Below are 23110 nucleotides of genomic sequence, written 5' to 3' on the forward strand. Positions count from 1 at the left end.
GGGGGGGGGGGGGGTAATTACGATTGTTTTGTTTATTCGCCTTGAGCACGCGCCTTGTGTGGGACACATGGGGATTTCATTAACGGTGATATGCCTTTAGACGCCGCACACAAGCCGCAGCGTGCTTTGGAAGAGGAGATACTGACAAGCTGCACATCGCTTTTGAGGTAACTCATTTTTGCAGCGACATTGATACTGCCAATTTTGCCTGCCATCGGAACTTCTCCGAGCAAACTGCCCGGAGGAACTACCCCTCTGGTGTACAGCCCCATGAGAGCATTTTTGAATAAATATCTAATTGATCTACGTATGAACCTTTCTTGTGAACAAAATTTTTCGTGAGGTTGGACGCAACATTCTTAAAATCGTAGGCGAAGCCCAAATTCGCAAAATTGATGATTAATCCGAGAGGGTTCGCAGGTATGCATTCTTCATTCGCTTAAAAACGAACTGGAATGAAGTGATGATAAGCAGGGTCTTCAAAAATGTATGAGACTGGGAGGACAGACTACTTGCATCTGTAGAAACGAGATGCTTCTTGCGTGCTTTTGATATAATTGCTACTGTTACGCCACTGTCTTGCGGAGATTTGCTTCAATATTCATCCTGCAACCTGCGACGCCGTTGGATTGCATTTCCTGCAATACTTTTTTTTATTGTAAAGAGGGTCCACGATTAACAAGATACCTATTATAAAAAGTATGTTTCCTTTCGAGATGACATTTATTTATAACAGTGGACTACATCTGAAGAAGAACGGAATACTCTGCGCGAGGATTCCTTTTGTAATGCGGAATATTAAGCAGAGTAGCTGTTACCCAATGGCGCGGCCACCCAATTTCGCACTGCCGTCACTGCATGTCATCACTGCACGTTTATTCGCCAAGGAGTCTAAGTATCTCTCCTCGAGGTAGCTTCGCAACAGGGTTCTCTTGAACTTATCAAATGAGACAGACATATCTATAGCAGATTTATAAGGACAATTGTGTGCACTCACTGCGATTGTTGGCCATCCCATGGTTACTTCCTGAAATGTTGACAAAAGTTTAGAAGTAAAAGTTTAACTTTCTGCGATTGACGATGTAAAAATAACACGTACTCATCTAAATATCACGCATTATTCTGTTGTTCAAAGTGGCAATCTTAGCATTTTACCCGAGCACTCACGTATGACAGTAACGAAAAATGTTGAATTGATGCCTTACCTGGCCAGAAGAGGGGCTGCATGTATGGAAGACCTACTTCAGGGTCATCCCCCAGTATGGCGTAAATAGTTACGTTAAACCTGCAGCAAAAGCACTGAATGCGTCAAAATCAATAAGTGTTTCTCAGCGACAAATAACGATCCCATTTTCTCTCAAACAGAATGTAAAAATTATTCGACTCTCGATCTCTCAAACCTACCCTTGCTATATAAGACAGCGGGGGAAGGAAAGATGGTGCTGGTCAAGTATAAGATTCGGTACTTTGTTATGTGTTGCGTTATTCAAGCTGCTTACAATGTGTAGTGTGCTGGCGACTGGCACGTTGCAGCATCCGCATAGAGAAGTTGAGCGTTATAGCATAAAGTTCAAATTAGGCTTAAATAATGATGATATTAACTCGTTCTCGCGCACGCTGGCTCAACCTTGCGATTGTGATATGGCAAAAAAGCCAGCTTCCTTGGAACCTTCACTGCATCCGACTTGGTCTGATGGCGGCGCAAAGGTGCCGAAATACGTTCACTCGTCGAAAAACCAGAGAGCCAGAATGTTGCCATACCTCCACACCTTTCTCGCAATATCGGCATGTTGCGCATAACGCTATATAAATTCTGAGGTTCTGCATACCAGAATCGCGATGGTATTATTAAGCGCGCTATACAGGTGAACTTTGGATTAACTATGACCCCATGTTGTTCTCTAGCGTGCATCCAATTCACGGTGCACGAGCATTTTTGCGTTCCGCATCTATCAGAATGAGTCTGCCGCGGCCTCGATCGAACCCGCGACCTCTTGCTCAGAACCACAATGCCCTAGTCATTAAGCTACCGCTGCGGGTGTTTTGGTTCTGCCTGCAAAACGGCGTCCCGTGCAAGAAAATCCTCAAGTGCTAACAAAAAACCCCCTGCGGCGACATTTTCCTTGCCTACACCATACCGAGCCCATACCAGGACGCTGTGGCTTGTCACTTGTGCTCACCAGAGTACGCAAGATATACCATTTTTCCCGACCTTCTACATTTGTCAAGCGCTATATACGTGCAAAGCTGCCCCGAATGCCAGCGCAGGGAATCGGCTCCCCTAAACCTCGAGGGCCTACTCCAAATCACCGCACGACCTACGGCGCTGTTTTATGAAGTGGGCATGCAATCACAGCAGCGAGGTACATATGCACCGCGCTACAGCCTTTGGCAAAATCACGTGGAATATAGCGAGGCTACCAAGTCTCGCATGAACTCGAGTCTACCCTCAGTTATTGTCTGAAAACCTCCTCAGTCGATACTCTGGACACCACAAAACGTAAGGCCACTTTAGTGAATTGCACTACGAAGCCATTCCGGTTCGTGCTGTCGCCGTAACATCAACAGCACTACTCAAAAATAGCGCACGTTGTTCGCGTTAACCATAATTTTATGCGCTAATGTGGTTTCTTCCTGACGTCATTTCCACATCCTCACTTCTAAGTAAGGTTAACGTTACCCGGAGCTGACTGTATAAGCTGTTTTCTTTTTTTTTACTTTCTAGTTTTACAAGCATAAAGACAAGCTTGCTAGTATTATTATTAGTTGTAGTGTGCTGTTAGGAGTTGCTGTTACCACAAGACTCCCACCATAATATGTATACTGTAGACGTTTATTAAAAGTCATCCCACTCATTTATACTAGTTAGTTTTCCCTCTCGTAATGAATTTCGGGAAATAAAACCTTACGAGCGACCACGCTTCAGAAAGCTCCATAATTTACTGCGCTAACTATTTAAATCACGAAAATTGATTCTCGACGTATTATGGGGAAAGCAAGCATGATGTCATTGTTGGAATGCGTGAGTTACTCACCTTGGTGCCTTAGTAGGTGTGATTTTAAACTGATAACTGCGCTGCGTGGAGTGCGAAATTATTACATAAGAGACAAAGAGCAATGCAGTTTTGAAGATCATTTTCTTTCTACACAATTAATGAATATCGTGCAAGTTCATTCAGTTAATTATTATTCTACATTTACTTTAGGACATGATACCGACGCGCCACCTACATAGGAGAATATCAGTCTAAAAGCTGAAGACAAAAGCGAGCGCGTCAACATCGCTACCGCTAGTAGAATTATACAGTGAGAAAATAAGATTAATCAAATTATGCTCGTCGAACGAAGACTAGTGCACTAAAAAAAACCACGACAAGATATTTGTCAAAAAAAGTTCAACATGCAAGATCAGTTCAAACTCTCAAATTCGAAGTACAGCATGTAGCAGCGGCATATCTATAGAACATTCATCCCACTTTAGTACTTGCACTAAACGCTACAGAAGCAATATGATGGCAGCGCAAAGAGAAAGTTCCCCCAAAGCTCGATAACATACATAAATTGGTGACTATACATCTCACTAAGTGCAATTAGATGAACGAAACGCACGTGAAATAATAGCTAAGCCACCCTACTCTGCGACAGCAATTCTACATGTGTATCGAAGTTGATTGAAACTTAAACAGTATACGAAGTTCAGGAAGAGAATGCAAATCAGCGTCATGCCCTTCCTCAAAACTGACAATCATAGATGACATGCGAAAATACTTCGAGAACGAAGCTTACCTGCCAATAAAAATATAAAAAATGTCCGTTCACGTACTAGACTGCGTAGAACAAATACGGAAACAAAGTTCATGACCAGAGACCTAGAATATCAGCCTGTTAGATTCAGGGATTTCTACTAGAAAGTCCGTTTGAAGTTGTCAATAGCAAGATACCATTACGCCACAAATTCCACCTTCCCGTCTCCTGAACATAGCAGCAGTTATGAAAGCTGATACAGGAAGCACCGGAAGAACTGGGCCTCCAAGGGCCACTCTCACCAAGCTGTCTGCTAATTCACTCATAACTAATCCTTTTGGAGCAGGCATTGGACAAGTAAATGTACGTGAAATATGAGAGCCACCATTTGCAGTGAAACTTGAACATAAACCTAAAGAATCTTATTATTGGGGGCGAGCTCCACCAGTGGAAAAGCTGACGCTACCGTCGGCGTGACGTGGTATGAGGGATCACGTGGACACAGCGGCCGCGTCGGCTGCTTTGGAAGCGCCGAAGCAAGCCGAAAACGAAAGTTCAATGTCCTACCTGCGCTGCGGTACTGATTAGGCGGGGAGGTTTTCCCGCTTCGGGTGTCTGCTTGACAACACTTGAAAGCACTATAATTACGTAGTGCCTGCCTTTGAAGGCGTCCAACATGGTAGGCTATACTGCTGTATGCCGAAGTGCCGGACGTACGCAACGGAGCCCGGTGTCAGCCTTATTCACACGTAGCCGCAGGGCAAGGAGCTGCGTGAAGCTTGGCTGGCGAAACTCAGAACTGGCAAGCAGCAATCGGTTACAACTGGGGTGCGCAGCAAGCACTTCCTCGAGGAACATTTCTGCTACGGCGTCGGGGCTCAGTGAGTAGCAGAAAGCGCGCACTGAGACGCTCGCCCGCGCGCTGCGCGGCTAACGTCATGAAGCTCTGATCTATGAACTTGTTGATGCTAGATACTGGCAAGTTCACTGGAATTGAAAGGGAACGGTACCAAGCACATTTGAAAAAGGCACGTCAGGTACTCATGTTTGTGCTAGCACCAAACAACATACCTGATTAAGAAAAAGAAAAGCAGCGGGAAATTTCTCGTTGAGAAAACCAATAAACATACAGTGCGACGCAACTTGAGGAATAATGATGTTGTAACGTCTCAGAATTTAGAAGAAAAAATAAATAAATTGAATCGTCCCGACGGCATATGAAAAGTAGCCGTAAGCGTCGAAGTCCCTAGTTATAACAAAATTGTTTTTAAACAGCTCTGATAGCGTCCGCGTAACAGTGGTTGCTTTTGTACTGTCAATTGCTCATATGCTGCGGTCTAAAGCTCACGGCACGGTACGGAAACGTGCTCGCAGCGAAAGCGAAACATTGTGCGGAGACATGCATGCAGACGCGCTGTCGGTCACTGAACCCGTGTGATCGCTGCATTGAGGCTTCATTCTGTTCTGCTCCATTTCGTTACACAGACAGCCCACCACAAGAACACATTTCACATAGTTGACTCTCAGCGATCGCCTAGCTTTCCCGGAAGGAACCGGTTCCTGGCACTCCATCGCGGTGACCGCGCGTAGTGGGCATTCACTGTATACGTATTCAGTAAAGAGATAGCGTCTGTAAACCATCATGTGGTGTCTGTTTGACCAAGATTATTATTTTGACTAAAAAACTTCCCTCGTTTCGAGAGTACATATAGAAATGTCTAGGAGGGCTCCCGCGTGATGTTTCGACTTACTAAGCGCCGACAGCTAAACCTTTGAGGAACGCGCCGCGTTATCCCCCATACTACGCAAGCGAGGCGCTTCCGACAGACGCCGACTCCTTAAGTCTTCGCCGCCAATACTAACTTCCACGATTGATGAGTTCATTTTTCGTAGGGTCAATATAATCGCCAGAAGCTCAGTTAAAGATAATAGTATGCAGTCAGGAAGTCTTAGGGAGAAGGGCCAGTCAAAAACGGAAAAGTCAATTCCACATTTTTTTTCGGTTTGCGATGCATCTGTCGCTATGACGACGTTTACTTTTAGCTCCACTAAGTGTTATTGTAACAGCCAATTTAATACACCGTAAGGATGATGTTTCGTGTTGTTTGGATATGTATCGTCAAATATTTTCTGCAGATTCCCTTTCCGACTGTAGATTGGAGGACTTCACATAATCGTTCATGTAAGGGACCAACAAGTGTCTGTGCGAGGACGATCTGAGGGGTGTGTAAGCATGGCCAGGAAGATTGAAAAAAATGTAACAGATTGAAAAATCAGAATTATTTGTTATTTTATAGGGTAATCATACTTCTTGAAGAATGCTTGGACCGGTAATAACCGAAATCTAAGAGACGGTAAGCGTGCTTCGAGGTGTAGTGCATTTATGTATTTATTTATTAGTATTACCCTCAGGGCCAGAGGCATTACAGAGGGGAGTGGAACATACGGAAAAAGACACTATACAGGTTTTTCTTCTGCTAATACAATGTTAGCTAAAACGATGAGATAATTGCGGGAAGCAACAAAAATTCAAGCAATTGACCATATAATTACATAGTTGGTTAGTTACATTGCAATACACTTGTGTTTAAAACATTATGAAACTGGGAATATTGAACAGTGGACGTGACTGCTCCAGGAAGGTGGTTCCAGTCCTGTGAGGTGCGGGGTACAAATGATTGATAACATGTTTGCGTTAAGCACGACATTATTCCCACCTTTTGTGCATGATCGAAACGAGGGGAAACGTATGATGGAGGAAGAATAAGGTCGTTGTGTAGGGCGGGACTGTAGTATATCTTGTGGAAGATACATAGGCGAGAAAACTTACGCCGACAGGCGAGTGACGCAAGCTGTAGGGACTCTTTCATTAAAGTGATACTGGCAGTACGACTGTAGTTTCCTAGAATGAAGTGGACAGAGTTATTTTGGACAAGCTCGAGGGCAGAGATTAATATAGCAGTGCTGGGGTCCCAGATTGAAGAGGCATATTCGAGTTTACTTCGGACTAAAGATTTGTAAAGGAGGAGTTTTAAAGAAACAGGAGCAGATGAAAAATTGCGCCGGAGGTAACCTAACGAGCGGTTTGCATTGCTAATTATTTTGCTAATATGAAGAGACCAAGAAAGAGAGGAAGTTATGTGCACACCCAAGTAGCAATAGGATGTTACGGATTCGAGAGCGGAATTCTCGAGCAAGTAGGAAATGGGGCAAGAAGTTGTACGGGAGATGCGTAATACCTTACATTTTGTAGTGTTGAGTTCCATCAGCCAGACTTTACACCAGTTAGATATACAGTCGATATCGTTTTGAAGGATCGCAACATCATTTTGGTCAATAATTTCTCGGAAGACTACACAATCGTCGGCGAATAAGTGAATGTTAGAGGTCACGCATTGCGGCAAGTCATTAATATAAATGAGAAACAGGAGAGGGCCGAGCACTGAACCTTGGGGCACGCCAGAATGAACTGGCTTCAACGGGGAATTATAAGTGTTAGCAGACACGAATTGTGAGCGTCCGGTTAGAAAATATTCGATCCAGGAGAGAAGTTTCCTATCAATGTTCAATTTGCTTAATTTAAAGAGAAGTAAACTGTGGGAAACTTTTTTCAAAGGCTTTTGCGAAATCTAGGAAGACACAGTCAGCTATAGAACGACGATCAAGAATTGTATGTAGCTTGTGTGTAATGGAAGCCAACTTTGTTTCGCAGGAAAGAGATCGGCGGAAACCATGCCTTCGAAAAGAACGAGTTGGCATCAAGGAAATTAACAATGTTTGTGTAAAGAATATGTTGGAGGATTTTACACGGGATACTAGTTAGTGAAATCGGGCGGTAGTTCAGGGGTGAATTTTTACTTCCATATTTATGAACTGGAACCACCTTTCCGACTTTTCAGTCGGATGGCAGTGTGGATTCATCAATTGATTGTTGGAATATTTTGGATAGCATAATACTAGAATATATTTTGGTACTTTTTAAGAATTTCGCATTGATAAGGTCAATTCCTGGGCTTGAGGACACTTTCAATGATTCGATATTTTTTTCGATGCCAAGGGGTTGTATAATTACTGGATCCATTGTTAGAGAATCAAAACACTGCACGTTGGGAAGTGTTGTAGACGAGGTTATAACAAAATTACGGCAAAATACATCATTTAATACCACAGAGCAGTCGGCAACTGGAATCGCATCACCAAAAGAGTCAAGTAACGTGATTTCGCTATTACGGTCGGGGTGAATGGTTCGCCAAAACTTTTTTGGGTCATTACTGAGCATAGCTGGCAGAGTATTTTGTAGGAAATTATTACGAGAACATTTCAGTGCGGAGACGTAAGCATTATTCGCTTTCACATATGCATCCCACCGCTGCTCGGAGGGAGAATGCTTGGCAGAGCGATAGAGCCGCCTTTTTTTTTGTTACGAAGTCGTTTTAAATTCGAGTTATACCAAAGTGCTGTTGTATGCGAAGAAATAGTGCGCATAGGTACGTGCTTGTCGACTAGTTCATGTACTTTTCTTGTAAACATATTCCAGTTAGTTTTGGTAGTACGGCTTTCAATATCATCTAAGAAAACGTTGAGAAACGTAGACAGTTCGTTATTAATAGCTTCAAAGTTGGCTTTACTGTAATTACGAAGGGACTTTTTGACTCTCCGGTTTATCGGCTGACAATATTTTACTTCAAAACAGAGCGTTAAATGATCGCTAATACCTGGCAGATACGATAAATCAGAGACCATATCAGGACAGTTCGTTAGTATAAGGTCAAGCGTATTTGCCGTATTGTGCGATAGCCTAGTAGGTTGAGAGGCAAGCTGATAAAGAGAAAATACCGAGCAAAGATTAATAAAGTCAAAGCTTTCTGATGAAAACGGTTTCAAAGCCGGTGGCTCAGAATACCAGGAAACGTTGGGAAAGTTGAAGTCTCCCAGGAGAAAAATGAAAGCGTTAGGATGACGTGCAATAATAGTATCAATGGCATCATGTAAATGGGCAGCAAAAATTGAGCAATTATTGGGGGGACGATAGCAAACCCCAAACGCAAAGCTTTTATGGCAGATATAAGCGTGCGCCCATACAATTTCTAGGTTAGTTTGAACAGGAATATAGGAAGACGGAATATCTCGCGAAATAACCAACATAACACCGCCTCCTACACGTGATTCACGGTCACAGCGATAAATGCTGAAGCTAGGTGCGTCATGAAATATTTCGTTGTCAGTAATGTTTGGGTGAAGCCAGGTTTCAGTGAGCGCAATGATAGATGAATTACGCGTGTCAACAACTGATTCAAGTGACTCACGCTTATTAAGTACGCTTCTGACATTTGCCAAAAGTACAGACACACTGGGTGCCGACGACAAACCACCACGTCCCCTCGCACTTACCTATGATGATGTTTCGCCAGCCAAGTTTGGCGCTGAAGGTCGCGATACACTGTTAGTTGAATCATCAGAAACGGGCGGGTTTAGCTCTTTAATGCTGCTGCCGGCTGCGTCGTACACGTAGAGTTTATTGTGGACAATGAGCTTGTTGTGCCGCAGCTGGAAGTTCGGTGACCTGGGTAAACCTTTGGCGAATTCAACCAGCTTTCTTCTAGCATGGCGAGTGGCGGCGGAAAAGTCTTTGGCAACTGACATTCTATCCTCCTTGAATTTGGACCGTAATTCAGGCACTTTTTGTCTTGCTTTAAAAGAGGTAAACTTTATAATAACAGGCCGACATCCTGATGCTGTGAAAGTGCCTAAACGGTGTGCGCGTTCGATCTCGGATTCCGAGATGCTACTGCCCATCATGGTGGACAACACGGCAAGCGCTTTCTGCTCGGTTTGTTGCCATGTTTCATTATTATTATTATTATTTGGGGTTTTACGTGCCAAAACCACTTTCTGATTATGAGGCACGCCGTAGTGGAGGACTCCGGAAATTTTGACCACCTGGGGTTCTTTAACGTGCACCTAAATCTAAGCACACGGGCCATGTTTCACGTGCGTCAGGAATACCATGTATGATCAAGTTTTCGCGTCTGGATCGATCTTCTAGATCGTCTATGCGATTCTGGATTGAAGCTTGCTGTGACGTCAGGCGCGTGGCAGTATCCTGCACGGCAGCTATGTGATGACTCATGGAGCTAGAGTCGTTGTTTTTACGTTCAAGAGTTTCAATGCGGTTAAGCATGTCAATGAGCCTAGATTCTAATGTTTCTTGATTAGACTTGATTGTTTTAATATCGGCTATTGCAGTCACTTGGCCCGATGAAAAATCTTTTGATAGTTCCTTCATGCTGTCATTTGTCTTTTTCAACATCTGCATCATGACACCTATCTGCGCGTGCTCCGAATCGCTTTCGGTTTGAGTAGATCGAGTGCGGGCTGGACCAGGGTTAGTCTCAATGTCACCACAGCAGAGCAACAACAAAGAAGAATCAAAGCAATTGCACAAGGTTTCGCAAAGCACCTGTGGGCATGGGAGCACTACCAAGCAGCGGTCGTCCGACCTTCTAGCGAAGATAGAAAAGCGGTTACACACCTGCGGAGCGTAGAAAACGAAGGGATTAGCCATGCTTCCGCGACGGCTGCTCCCATGCCCACTGAAAGCACAAGGTGGCGGCCAAGTATATATATATACGGGGCGGGACTTGATTCCAGCCTCGATCTTGTCAACTTGATACCAGGAAAATTGGTGATCCGAGGCATGAATTCGTTGAGTGCGCGCGCACCTTCCAGGCGGTAGTGCTGCGCAGGGCTTTCGGTGAGCGACACTGTCAAGGGCGGGATGGCGGACGGCATAGCGACCACGTAGTATACCACCAGAGTAACAAGGGCCTGCGGAGCGTAGAAAACGAAGGGATTAGCCATGCTTCCGCGACGACTGCTCCCATGCCCACTGAAAGCACAAGGTGGCGGCCAGGTATATATATACGGGGCGGGACTTGATTCCAGCGTCGATCTTGTCAACTTGATACCAGGGAAATTGGTGATCCGAGGCATGAATTCGTTGAGTGCGCGTGCACCTTCCAATTGTTCACAACGTACTTTGATAATCGAAGGCATAGGCGTAAAGCTTCCGTACACGATTTGTGTACTACTACGGAGGTGAACTCCGTTGCTATCCATTTAGACCGACGCTCCAAGTCTGCAAGATCTGTAAGGAAAAGGGCCACCGTACCGACGTGTGCCCAAACCCAGACAGACCCATCTGTAGATTGTTCGGATTGCTTAAGCCAACCGACGGACACAAATGCGAGATAAACTGCGCCTCGTGCGGGGAGGCCCACCCAACCGGTGACCACTCGTGCAAGCAGCTACTCAAGCCGGTTCGACCCCGACCCACACCATCATCAGCCCCGATGAAGTCGAAAGCCCCACGACGGTTCGCCTCGGAAGACGAAGAAGAGACCTACAGGGCGGACACTCGCGGCCGGCCGGTCAATACCGAGGAACGCTCCCGCTCCCAATCCCGCTCCCGGTCAGCGAGCCGCGAGGATCGGGCACCACCGACACCCAAAAGGAACCCGTCGCCTCCGGCAAGGAAGCAGAAGCCTTCACACGAGGTAAGCTGGGCGGAAGTCGTCTCTCCCAAGCCACGAAACACATCCACACCGATCACACAAAATCCAGAATACCAGAGAGTCATTGAGGAAAATAGACAGCAAAAACAGCGTCTAACCGACTACGAGCACAAAATCGAAACTTTAATGAAAAGAGTGGCCATGCTTGAATCAGCACACGCTGCGACCTGTGAGCGATCACCACAATCTCAATTACCACAGCTAAGCGCTCTCACCGGACATCCGCCACTACAAACACAATTGCCCCCCTCCCCTCAAACAACACAGCCAAAGCAGCCTCAGGCGCACTCACCGTCTGAGAGCAACCTGGTAACCCAGGACCAATTGCAACAAGCACTGCAACAATCACAACAACAAATAATACAACAAATACAGCAACAATTTCAACAGTTTTTTGCGGAATTCCAAGAATTAAAGAAATACGTTAACGAATCCCTAACCAAGGAACCCAAGCGTAAACGAAAAAGTAGTAAAATACCCTCTCAGACAGATGACCGTAGCATGCTAACTTCCGACACAGACAGCACAATACCCTCTAAGTCCCGTCATGGCCCGTAAACCTCAAATGAAAACCGAAAGCATCACGATCTGGTCTTGGAACTGTAGGTACATTGAAAGCAAGCACGCATCCCTCTCGCTATACGTACAGGCGGCGCTAGTACCCCCGGATATTATCTGCCTGCAAGAGGCGGGAGAGCAACCGAAGCCAATTATGGGGTATAAAATACAGTACGACCCCAGCTACCGTAGGGTGGCCACGCTCGTCCGCGAAGATTTGGCAACAACCCTTACAGTGCTCCCCCGGTGAAGAAATCCCACATCTCATCACCACGATATGGCCTGTCAAAAAGGGAAGACCTAAACAAGTCGTATGCAACGTATACAGCCCCCCCCCCCCCCCCCCCCCGAGACAGAAAGGCTGACTTCGCGTCATTGTTCCGGCACCTACAGGGAATGCTGGAACACCGCGATCGCCTAATTATAACCGGAGATTTCAATGCAAAGCACAACACGTGGGGCTACTCGAAAGCAGACACTAAGGGCACCAAGCTCCTAGAAGCCATAGAGCGCCACGAATACGCACTAATTACTGTACCAGGTACGCCTACTCGAATAGGAAACAGCGCCAGCAGGGACACGACCCCTGATCTCACCATCACCAACGATACCGTGGGAACAAGCTGGAGGGTCCTAGACGACTCGCTGGGTAGTGATCACTACATTATCGAAATCACCAGCGCCTCGGCCAAACTACGCCGACCCCTAGGGAAAGCCAAAATTACAAATTGGCCTAAGTTTAGGGAGAGGCAACAGCTCGATTTGGATACAAGCCCGCCCTTCCCGGAACATCAAGGCCGCTTGACCACGATCAAGGAGTAGGCCCAACGCATCAAAGAACTATATGACGCCAACGCTAAAGTGTACCGAACAGATACCGACACGCCGGCAATCGACAACCATCTGATACACTTATGGGAAGCATGCAGAGGCCTCACAAGAAGATGGCGCAAACAGAAGCTAAATCGCAAACTTAGACTTAGGATATCAAACGTCACAAAACAGGCTAGCAATTATGCCCTGAAGGTTCACAGGAACAATTGGCGCACGTTCTGCGATTCGCTTAAAGGCACGCTAAGCACCAAAAAGATGTGGAACATACTCCGCAGCATCATAGATCCTTCAAATACGAAAACAGAAACAAACACAACCCTACAAAAACTCGTTGGCGAATATCCGGGAACCGAGGATGAACTCTTACAGGAACTACAGCAAACATACACGGGAATCTGGACCGGGCATCCGAAACCATACCCTCAATATCCGGGACCTCCGAACGAGATACTTGATGCACCCATCACGTATGCGGAGGTATACGCGGCAGCACAGATCTTCAAGAAAAACACGGCACCGGGTCTCGACAGGATCACCAATGCCATCTTGAGAAACCTAAGTGATGAAACCCTCCGAGCCTTTACATAGCAGCTGAACGAAGAAATATGGACACCGGACGTAACATTACCCGAGGAATGGACTACAGCTCACATAGTCCTTATACCCAAACCGGGAAAACCGCGCAGGCTCGATCAATTACTACCGATCTCGCTCACGTCTTGCCTGGACAAGCTTCTTGAATGAATTGTACTCACTCGAATAGAACAACACATGGAAGAACATGGACTACACCTCAATTGCATGTACGGATTTCGGAAAGGCATGTCAGCACAGGATCTCTTCCTCCTGATCAAGGAAGAGGTCCTCAACCCACAACCGGGCAGCAACAACAACATACTCCTAGCCCTTGACGTGGAAAAAGCATTTGATAATATGGCACACGATACCATCCTAGATGGCCTCGCCGCCATAGGATGCGGAGAGTGAGTATACCATTATACCGTGGCTTTTCTCAGCCACCGCAAAGCCCGCATCGGCATAGCAGGCCTACAATCAGACATATATGATCTACCGCAGAAGGGTATTCCACAAGGATCAATAATATCTCCCTTCCTCTTCAACATCGGACTTAGAAACCTTGTTTTACAACTGGAAAACATCCCAAAACTCGGATGTGCCTTCTATGTCGACGGTATCACCCTATATATGGGCAACCAAGGGTTCATACGGCGACAGAGAAAATACATTACTCACAGCTATCGGACACATCGAGTCATACCTAACCACAGCAGGAATGAGGTGTGCCCCACACAAGTAGGAGTACCTTCAAGTCCGGCCCAAGCAAACTAAGGAACATCGAGCCCCGCCAATACATCTCAAGATTGCCGAGCAACCTATAAAGCGCGTCCCAACCGCACGCTTACTAGGTATGCACGTCCAGGAGAACAACGGCATACAGGTAGCCTCAGAGAAATTAAATCACGTTATAAGAAGCACCGCATCACTCATCGCCAGAGTAGCGCGCAGCAAAGATGGTTTCACAGAGGACGCTATCTTAAGACTGGTACAAGCCCTCGTAATCAGCCGTGTCACGTACGCACTCCCGTATCAAGTCAAGCGCAAAAGCGAGACAGAGCGCATGGACACTCACATAAGAATGGCGTACAAAACGGCTTTGCAGCTACCGTCAAGCACAAGCACAAAGAAATTACTAGCGCTAGGTGTATACAACACCTTTGAGGAGCTAGCAAGTGCCACGCTCATAGCGCAGAGGGAGCGCCTCAACAAGACTCAACAGGGAAGACACCTTCTTCAACGGCTAGGGTACCCGCTGACACCTCAGTACTGCAAAGAAGAAACACAACTCTTGACTAACCACATTAGAGAGAACATTGTAGTAGACCCTATCCCCCAGAACATGCAGCTCACCCACAATCAAAAGAGAAGAGCAGCGCGTGCCCGCATGCTGCACAAACGCTGCTTCAGAGACCCAGATACATACTACACGGATGCTAGCCCGTATCCCTCGTCACCACGTTGCGGACCCAAATTCACACTCGCCGTAGTCAATCAGGGGAACCTGGTAGTCTCTGTCTCCATCCGCGCCACATGCAGCGCAGCAGCAGAAGCAGCAGCGATCGCTCTCGCACTTCGCGACGCCGAGAGCAAGGGAAAGTCCGCCCGCGTCCTTATGGACTCACAAGCGGCGTGTCGTTTATACATGAATGGAACGCTCCCTATACAAGCCATTCGAATCCTGGGTCGCTCACTAGAATGGACCCACGGTATCGTCTGGTGCCACGGGCGCGAAGGCCTGCGGGGAAACGAAGAGGCGGACTGCGCAGCTCGAGGTCTCACTAGTCGAGCGGCAGACCACACCGTTCTTCAGCCCCCGACAGACCGACGAGCGACCCACGAGTTATTAAGGACAGGTCAACAAATACTACAGGACCAACGTTTCGGAAGAACGCGATACGCTCCCCCACACAAAGCTCTCAATAAACTGGCGCCGCCTGCAAACTAACACATACCCACACTTGTCTCGTCTACACGCAATCTCCCCGGACAGTTATACGTCCCAGACATGCCCCTGGTGTAGCAACCACACAGCGACACTCGCGCACATAACACACGAATGTACCGACCATCCGGGCGACGCAATTTCGCCACGAGTCACAACACACACGCTCACTACGTGGTCTTGAGAGGCGAGACTCTCCGAACTGGACCTGAAAAGAAAACTAGCGACCCTCGAGCAGGCCCGGCGAGCCGCGATCGCCAGCGGAGCCCTGTCAGAGGGAACCACCCAGGAATAAACAACGCAACAGTTTCTGCAATAATAAAGTTCCTCCTCCTCCTCCTCCAGAAAAACAAGCGGGTGTAATGTATATGTCAACTTACCTGTGTATAGACGACATCCAAATTCCAAAATTCCAAAATGAAACAGAAAGATATAAATCCAGTTTGGCAAGGGGTGCCTGCATCTTTGTCCTCTACTTATTTCATAAGATGAACATTCAGAATCGTTTCAATTCATTTAACCAAGTTGGAAGTTAGAACAGTTACTCCGTCAGCACCAGGGGATGAAATGTAACAAAGAATTGAGGACCTTGACCGAGAGGTGCGAGCATAGGGCTGAAGATTAAAATGCAGAAGTCAAGGGTAATGTTGAAATGCATGGGAAACAAATATTCATGATCTCTAGTCAGCCTCTATATATGGTTTGTGCAGGAATACGTTTATCTAGGTCATTTACTCACAGGGAGCCCTGATCACGAGACTGAAACTTACAAAAGAATAGAAATGGGTTGGAGTGCACATTGCAGGCATTACTGACTGGGAGGTTCCACTGACGTTAAAGAGAGAAGTGTCCAACCATTGCAGTTTACTGGTCCTAACATATGGGGCAGAAACTTGGAGGTTGACAAAGCTCCAGCATTTAAGAACGAGCTTTAAGTTAAGTTATAAACGAGAGAAGTTAAGGAACGAGCAAATAACTATAGAACGAAAAACGTTAGGCGTAACGTTAAAAGATAGAAAGAGAGCTGTATGGATCAGTGAGCGAACTGCGATAACCGATATTCTAGGTGACATTAAGAGACAAAGAAAGAGCTGGACAGGCCATAATATGCGTAGGGTAGATAACCAGTGGACCATTAGAGTTACAGAATGGGTGCCAAAGGAAGGGACGTACAGTGCTCACGGAATGAAACGCGTCAATTTAGGGCTAAGTAATGCGCATACTTTCGCTTCAACCGGCTGCAGTTCGTGTCACATCGACGTAATTCTGGCGCGTACACTTACATCGGAGCCCTCGTCACCATTGGTGACCAAATTCCTAGCGACATGACATTGTGCTCTCGCGTACTTTGCACATATGTAGGGTTGTACTAAATGCTCCGTGTCCTATTTCAATCCGTGAGCACTGTACAGTCTAGGATGGCGGAAAATTAAGGTGATGAAATTAGAAAATTCGTAGGCGCAAGTTGGAATCAGCTAGCATGAGACAGGGGTAATCGGAGATCGCTGGGAGAGGCCTTCGTCCTACAGTGGGCATAGAAACATGGGCCGGTGGAAATGAATTCTAATAAAATTGAAATTCCTGCCCAAGTAACTTTGATCGCTTTCTAAAATTATTGACCACACTTAGGCACGCTGTAGAGTAACTGGTACAGCGTGTCTTAACACGCACTAGGTTTACTGAACGAATTGGCAATAACTGACGTTCTGGAACATAGATATTCATTTGTAGCTCCGGCGACGTCATTGGGAAAGGTAACCTAAATTAGGCTCCACCAAAGATTAATATTTTTAGTGTGGTAGCACTTATATGGACACTCCATGTGAATTTTCGCCGTCTTCATCACTGTCGGCGTTGCCGTGAGACTCCGCATATATTTAAGTATACATATGCTATATGCTATGCTATGCTATGCTATGCTATGTATCGTGATGCATTTGCAGGTTATATTGCCATACTATTATATCACTAAAGCTGCTCACACCAGGTCCTACATTCTCGAGAAAATTATTCCTCATAATTTTGAGAATGGCAGTCCACAAACAAATGTCGTGAAACCTAACACTGAACTTATATCTTCAGTCTTCACAGACTATTGAATAATAAAAGGGCGAAACAATATCGGAGCTCAAACCTTAAAGTAATGCAAGTTTACTGGCGTGGCTCTTTTTAGGATGTGCAATCTCCGGGATCGGATCAAGAAAGCGTTTTGGAACTTAAGACTGTCTTTAATAGATAAACATAAATGAAATTGCCCGACAGACTTAAGACTTTGTCTTTAATAGACAAACATAAATGAAATTGCCCGACAGCAGGATTGGAACAAAGTACCTCTATAGCACAACAGCTCGATCCTCGAACCCTTAGGCCACGGGCGTATACCTCAGTAAATGGAAAAGAACATCCTTAAGAATTTCCCGAGTGAAAGTCAACGCATTTTACCATTAACAGTACATAAACAGTGGCACATAAGAATATCGGCAGAACCTATGTCTCGATAACTGTCGATGGCAGTTCGTTTAACATTGAATCAATGTAGCGACACAACATATCGCCACCGTCGAAACAAGTATGCATGAGGCCTGCGCTGCCGCGGGGCTCCTCTTTCGTGCTTTCCTAAGAAAACTCGTCGCCATCTAGTGGCGCCACCGCGAAGCCTGCGCGTGGCTTCCGAAATGCATGACGCGCCGACGCGGGCGAACGCTCAGAAACACGTCATGCGGCAACCAGTATCCTCTCTCGCGATCCTTTCTGGACACGCTGCGCCATCTAGCGGCGCTGCCGAGAAGTCCATGATTGGCCTCCGGAACGAGAAACGTCGTGCGCCGGTGCCTTCGAGCGATGAGAACTGTTCCCTCGCTTGGCCGGAAGTACGTCACACTCAGTGACGCACATTCAGTGGCCCAAGATGGCGAGAGTTAGATTGAAAGGCGCCACATACCCAGCGTACTCATGGCGAAATTCGCTAACACGTTGGTGTGAGAGGCGCTCATTGAAAGCGGCACCTATGCCCAGTGCATTTGTGGCGCAGCCTGCTAAAACGTCTTTTTGCTGTCCTTGAGGAGCCCTTGTGACGTAGGCCTGATTCCACCTAGCACTGGAGAAGGTTAAGGACTTTTTTCACGATTGTAGAGCGGCACATTCACAGTGGCACACACTTACTTACTCAAGTTGGCATCAAATACATTCATTCAAAAGTGACACATACCCAGAGACACGCGTAGGCATCCAAGAGGTTCATCGAAGCCCAGCGCAGATCGAGTGGCAGATACCCAGGGCTCCAAGCGTCGAAAAGGTTCATTGAACAGCGGTGCCTACCCAGCCGCACACCTACAGTGACCCATGTCAGCATGAAAGGGGTTCGCTGAAGAGCGGCACATAGTACACATTGCCGCATAGTCAGTGACACAAGCTAGTCAGCCCCATAGAGGTACGGCTGGGTTCAAGCAACTAACTGACACGGTTATTTTCGAACCCTTCTGCCTCATCACAGCCGCCCGATGCGCTACCCATTCGACCATGGACTAACCGGTGACCAGGAAAGTGTGAAAACGGTCAGAGACACACATACATAATCCCCGGAGAGTGCGTGAGGTACCCTAAGAATGCTAACGCGTTAAAATTGTCCCAAGTTTGCGTGAAATGTCACCGAAGAGCAGCACATACCCATTGGTCCATACCCAGTGACCGAAGTTAACGTCAAAGAGATTCATTGAAGAGCACCGCATAACTTCAGTTAGATACCCAGTGACCCAAGCTAGCTTGAAAGAGGTTTCTTTCAGAGCACTCACTCGCACTTGCACCTACACAGTGACCAAAGAGAGCTTCATTGATAAGCACCACATACTCAGGGTTACGTACTCAGTTGGTCCGATAGTCGGCTTTGGACCCGATTCACCCAGCACAGCAGCCCAGTGTTTTACCTATGTGACCCAAGTTGGCGTGAAAGAGGTTAGGCGCGGACAAATACATAGATACGCAGAGATACACCGCACACCATAGTAAGTTTCCAAACAATGGTAATATCTCTGAAGTCAGTCTGAGAGTGAAAGAAAGATGTGTGTGTGTGACTGTTCCTGCTGGAGTATATTTTAGCATGTGTTATATAGTTCTTACAAAAGGCGCATCGGGGTGAGTTGAAGATAGTGCAGAAGTACTCAACCTCTCCGTCTCCCACAGCCAGTGTATTATTTTGGGGAGTTAAACCCTATAACTTTATTTTATTTTCATTTTGACTATCGACAGCAAGAAAAAACACTGAATTCCTGCGCCAAATTTTAAGGACTCTGAGCCAATAATTTACACTGCAGACATTTGCATGTTAAATCACTGAACAGATCAGAAATAAAAAAGGTAGCTTGTTCACTCACCTCTGACTCTCAACTTTGTAATACAGCTCAAATTTGGCGTATGTTTGGCTCAGTTGTCGATTCTTATAATAAATACACGTCAAAGCGTCGCCAAAGACATAGGTCATATAACTGCTTGCGTAGACATAAACTGGTACATGAGTGTTGAGTAACTGGAAATAATTTGTTACACATGAAGTTCCGTAAAAAATCTGTTCATAAATCAGCAATATCCAAAAAGGTGATATGACGATAACAAATTGAGTTTACGAATAGATAAAAGCCTTCCATGTCGATAAAACTAACTGTATGTTGTAATTATTACACTGAAAAAATAAACATTTTGTAGCTGCTGTATCCTGCTCAATACAAATATTCATGAATGATAATTATCGGACTTCTTATCAAATATATCACTATAATGTCAATGCGAAGTCATGTCAATGCGTCAATAATGTCAATGCGAAGCGCATGTGAAAACTAAACGTGCAGTTGCTTGTGACGCGCCACCTTCTGAGCAGGCCTCAAACACGTACGTTGTGATTCAAATGAACAAGTTGAATGCATGAAGCGGCTGCTGCACCCGCTCTATGCGATGTTGTGTATTGGTGTGCCCGCTAGTTTTCTGGCAGCAGCAAGGCTCACATCTTGCCCGAATCAGATGCTTCAGAAAGTTGGAGATAAGCAATACGCGAGAGCTAATTTATCAGAAGCAGCGGTACACACATTTCATTTGCCTCGTCAAGCGAACCCTAAGAATAACACGAATGCAATGGCCACTCCTGTAGAGGGCGGCACGTCATACTCATGAGCCAACCTGCCACTTGTCTGGCATTATTAGTTTGTTGTCAGTAAGTTTGAGAGTAGAACTTCTATGGCGCATAAGCAGCGGGGCGCGTCAGTTTTCTTACACTCGCAGTCATGACCTGGATAATATTCTGCATATAACGAGCCCTTCGTTTTAGCAGAAAAGTCCTCATATAAGCGGTCCTCAAAAGCGGCGTTAACCATGACCAATCCTTACGCATCCCGCTGGGACGCATACAAAACGTGCGTGCCTGAAAAACCGCACATATGCAGCACCACCTGAAATTGTAACAAAAACGCTAGCCGCAGCATGTCGCGATTCTCACTCTCCCACTCCCGCCACCTTCACACTACGGCCGCCACCGCTATCGCTTCCTCTCCCCCTCGCCTCTGCGCAACATTCATAGGCACTGCCTTGGCCACCGGCTGCAACCAGTGTCATCCCCTCCCTTTCTTTTTTCCGGCGCTTCAGCGTACAGAGCAAACACGAAAGGGAAATCTGAGTGCATTAGAACATAACGCGAGCGGGGAAAAAGGAAAACTTCGGCAGATAAAGGGGTAGAAGATCGAATGTATTAGAAACCGCGTCCAGATCTGGTGCGCATTGTTGCCCTTGTGATACAGGTTCAATGCATCTTGTGCAATGGAGATATTGCCAATAAATATTTTACGGTTTTAAAGGATAGCAAAATGACACATACGCAACACATATTCGCCACCCAAAAGGAAATAAATTTTGAGGGGCATTAATCCATTGAACGGATAAATTACTGCCATCAGGCCAGCTTTCAATCAAACAATATTTCTTCTGGAACAACGTTAACGAATAAAGACCAAGGACACCTAAGCACTTCACATGAGTTGTGAATGAGAAAGCGTTTCTGCCCAATTTAACGCCCCTGAACGGTCCTTGGAGTGTTCGCTGCGAGTAATTGTACCGCAGCGGTACGTGCTGCCCGAGTCACCGAACAGAAGCAGCGTGCGGTGTCAACACCACGTGCCATCGAAGCCCTGCCCGACAAGAGACCGAGCAAGCAGCAGCGCCCACCAGGGCTGGCAGGCGTGCGCAGCAGCTAAGCCCGGTGGGGGTGACAGAGACTGAGAAATACGGACCGCGTGCCGGCTTCCGAGCACTTGACGGCAGCACCCGCGCGTCGTGCGACTGCCTCGCCGACGACAAGCCCTCTCTGCCCGGTGCGTCGCGTCACCTTATCTGCTCCGTGGAAGCACGCTGGTGACGTGGCGTCGTGGCGATGCCCTCTCCTCTCACGCAACAGCGTTTCGCCCGCTCTGCTCCGTCGAGGCGTGCTCTTGACGTAGCGTCGCAATAACGAGAATTTAGGTGCTGTTTCGCTGCTACAGAGGTCGGCTTTCTTCGCTCAATGGGCTATTTGGCGCTTTCGCACCGAAAAGTAGCACGTGCAAACTGCTCAAAAATACATAGTTGCAAGTTTTCTGCAACTTAGTTACATAGTATTGGTATTTCAAGGCTTAAAATCCAGAGTACTCTAGGGAGCCGGGCACCTTGCTGACTTCAAGCTAGAAAGTGCTTCGACTGGGGGAGTGCAGGTGACTAGCACACACGGCGTATCAGCATGTTGTTTTCTACGAGTATACGCTTAGCGTAGGATTTTGACAAATGGAAAAAGGAATGGCTGTTGGTACATGTTTGCATCTATAATCAAAGAAATGTATGTGGGATCGTACGTATGACGCATCGAATTCCTCCAATGCAGGAAGTTTTTGCACAAGTTTAGCCTTTTCATTTCAGTACTTCACACAAGCAACAAGTAGCAACCTTGTACACATTTAGAGATGATCTCTGACAGATGATTTCTGTTAATTCGTTGCGTTTAAGAAAAATATGGGGGAAAATATATGCAGATTCAACACACATGTTGGAATATACGTGAAGCGAAGCTTCATTGGAACGACGACTTAGATGTGTTACAAGTAACGACAATAGGTATTGTGGCGCACTGGTAAGTGAAGAATGCGCCCTATACTTCCGGGACAAGCCGCAGCATGACGCTGCATTTCCGTTGGCTTCACCTGCATCTGGCTCGGCGAGCGGCGAAGCGGCATCCAGCAAAACATAGTACAGATCAGTGGGTCAAGCATGAAGGTCAAAATTTTAATGCCATGCAATTTTTGTCGTTTTATGCATGTTTATGCACTACATCGCGCACAAGGTATGGCGAAAAGAAAATTCACCGACAATTACGATACCCACTAACGCAAATTTGAACGCAGCTGTATAAGTGTTTTCATTTCGCGATATGCTGGCTGGCGCCGACAATCTGTCTCGTGCGGCTCGTTGCAAATGGAGCGAAGTGTGGCACGACTGCCTCGCTAATCAGGAGATCACGAGAGGCAGCGCGTGGGTGACGCGTGGGCGCGATTCACAACAGTTGCCGCAGACGGATCTTCGCTCAAGCAGCTCTTTGTTTCCACAAAGACGGCGCGCGCTTCTCTGGCGCCATCTCGTAGCCATCGTCTCCGCAAAGCCCGTCTGGCGAGGCACGACGCTTTTCTCTTCACGCTCTCGCCACACCCTCCTCCTCCGCTTTCCGCCTCATAGCTCCGCTGCGCGCTCCACCGCCGCTTTCCTCGTCGCACTCCCTTCACTATCGCCACCTTTCATCTCGCGCTGCGCCCTGTGTTCGCTTTCATCCTTCACTGTGCTCGTTCACTCGGTTACTGAGGGCAACGCCCACACCGAC

General features: G+C 46.6%; 1 protein-coding gene across 1 annotated transcript in view; it reads right to left on the minus strand.

Annotated features, from left to right (window-relative positions):
* LOC129382408 (uncharacterized) overlaps window positions 1-23110 on the minus strand; it is a 33650-nt gene that overhangs the window by 2381 nt on the left and 8159 nt on the right. The window contains exons 2-4 of the mRNA XM_055066289.2: window positions 19602-19753; window positions 1206-1285; window positions 998-1027 (exon numbers count right to left, since the gene is read on the minus strand). Coding sequence (XP_054922264.1) covers window positions 998-1027; window positions 1206-1285; window positions 19602-19753 — 262 coding nt within the window. The remainder of the gene's footprint in view (window positions 1-997; window positions 1028-1205; window positions 1286-19601; window positions 19754-23110) is intronic.

Source organism: Dermacentor andersoni, chromosome 6, assembly GCF_023375885.2.
Source record: "Dermacentor andersoni chromosome 6, qqDerAnde1_hic_scaffold, whole genome shotgun sequence".
Taxonomy (NCBI): Eukaryota; Metazoa; Arthropoda; class Arachnida; order Ixodida; family Ixodidae; genus Dermacentor; species Dermacentor andersoni.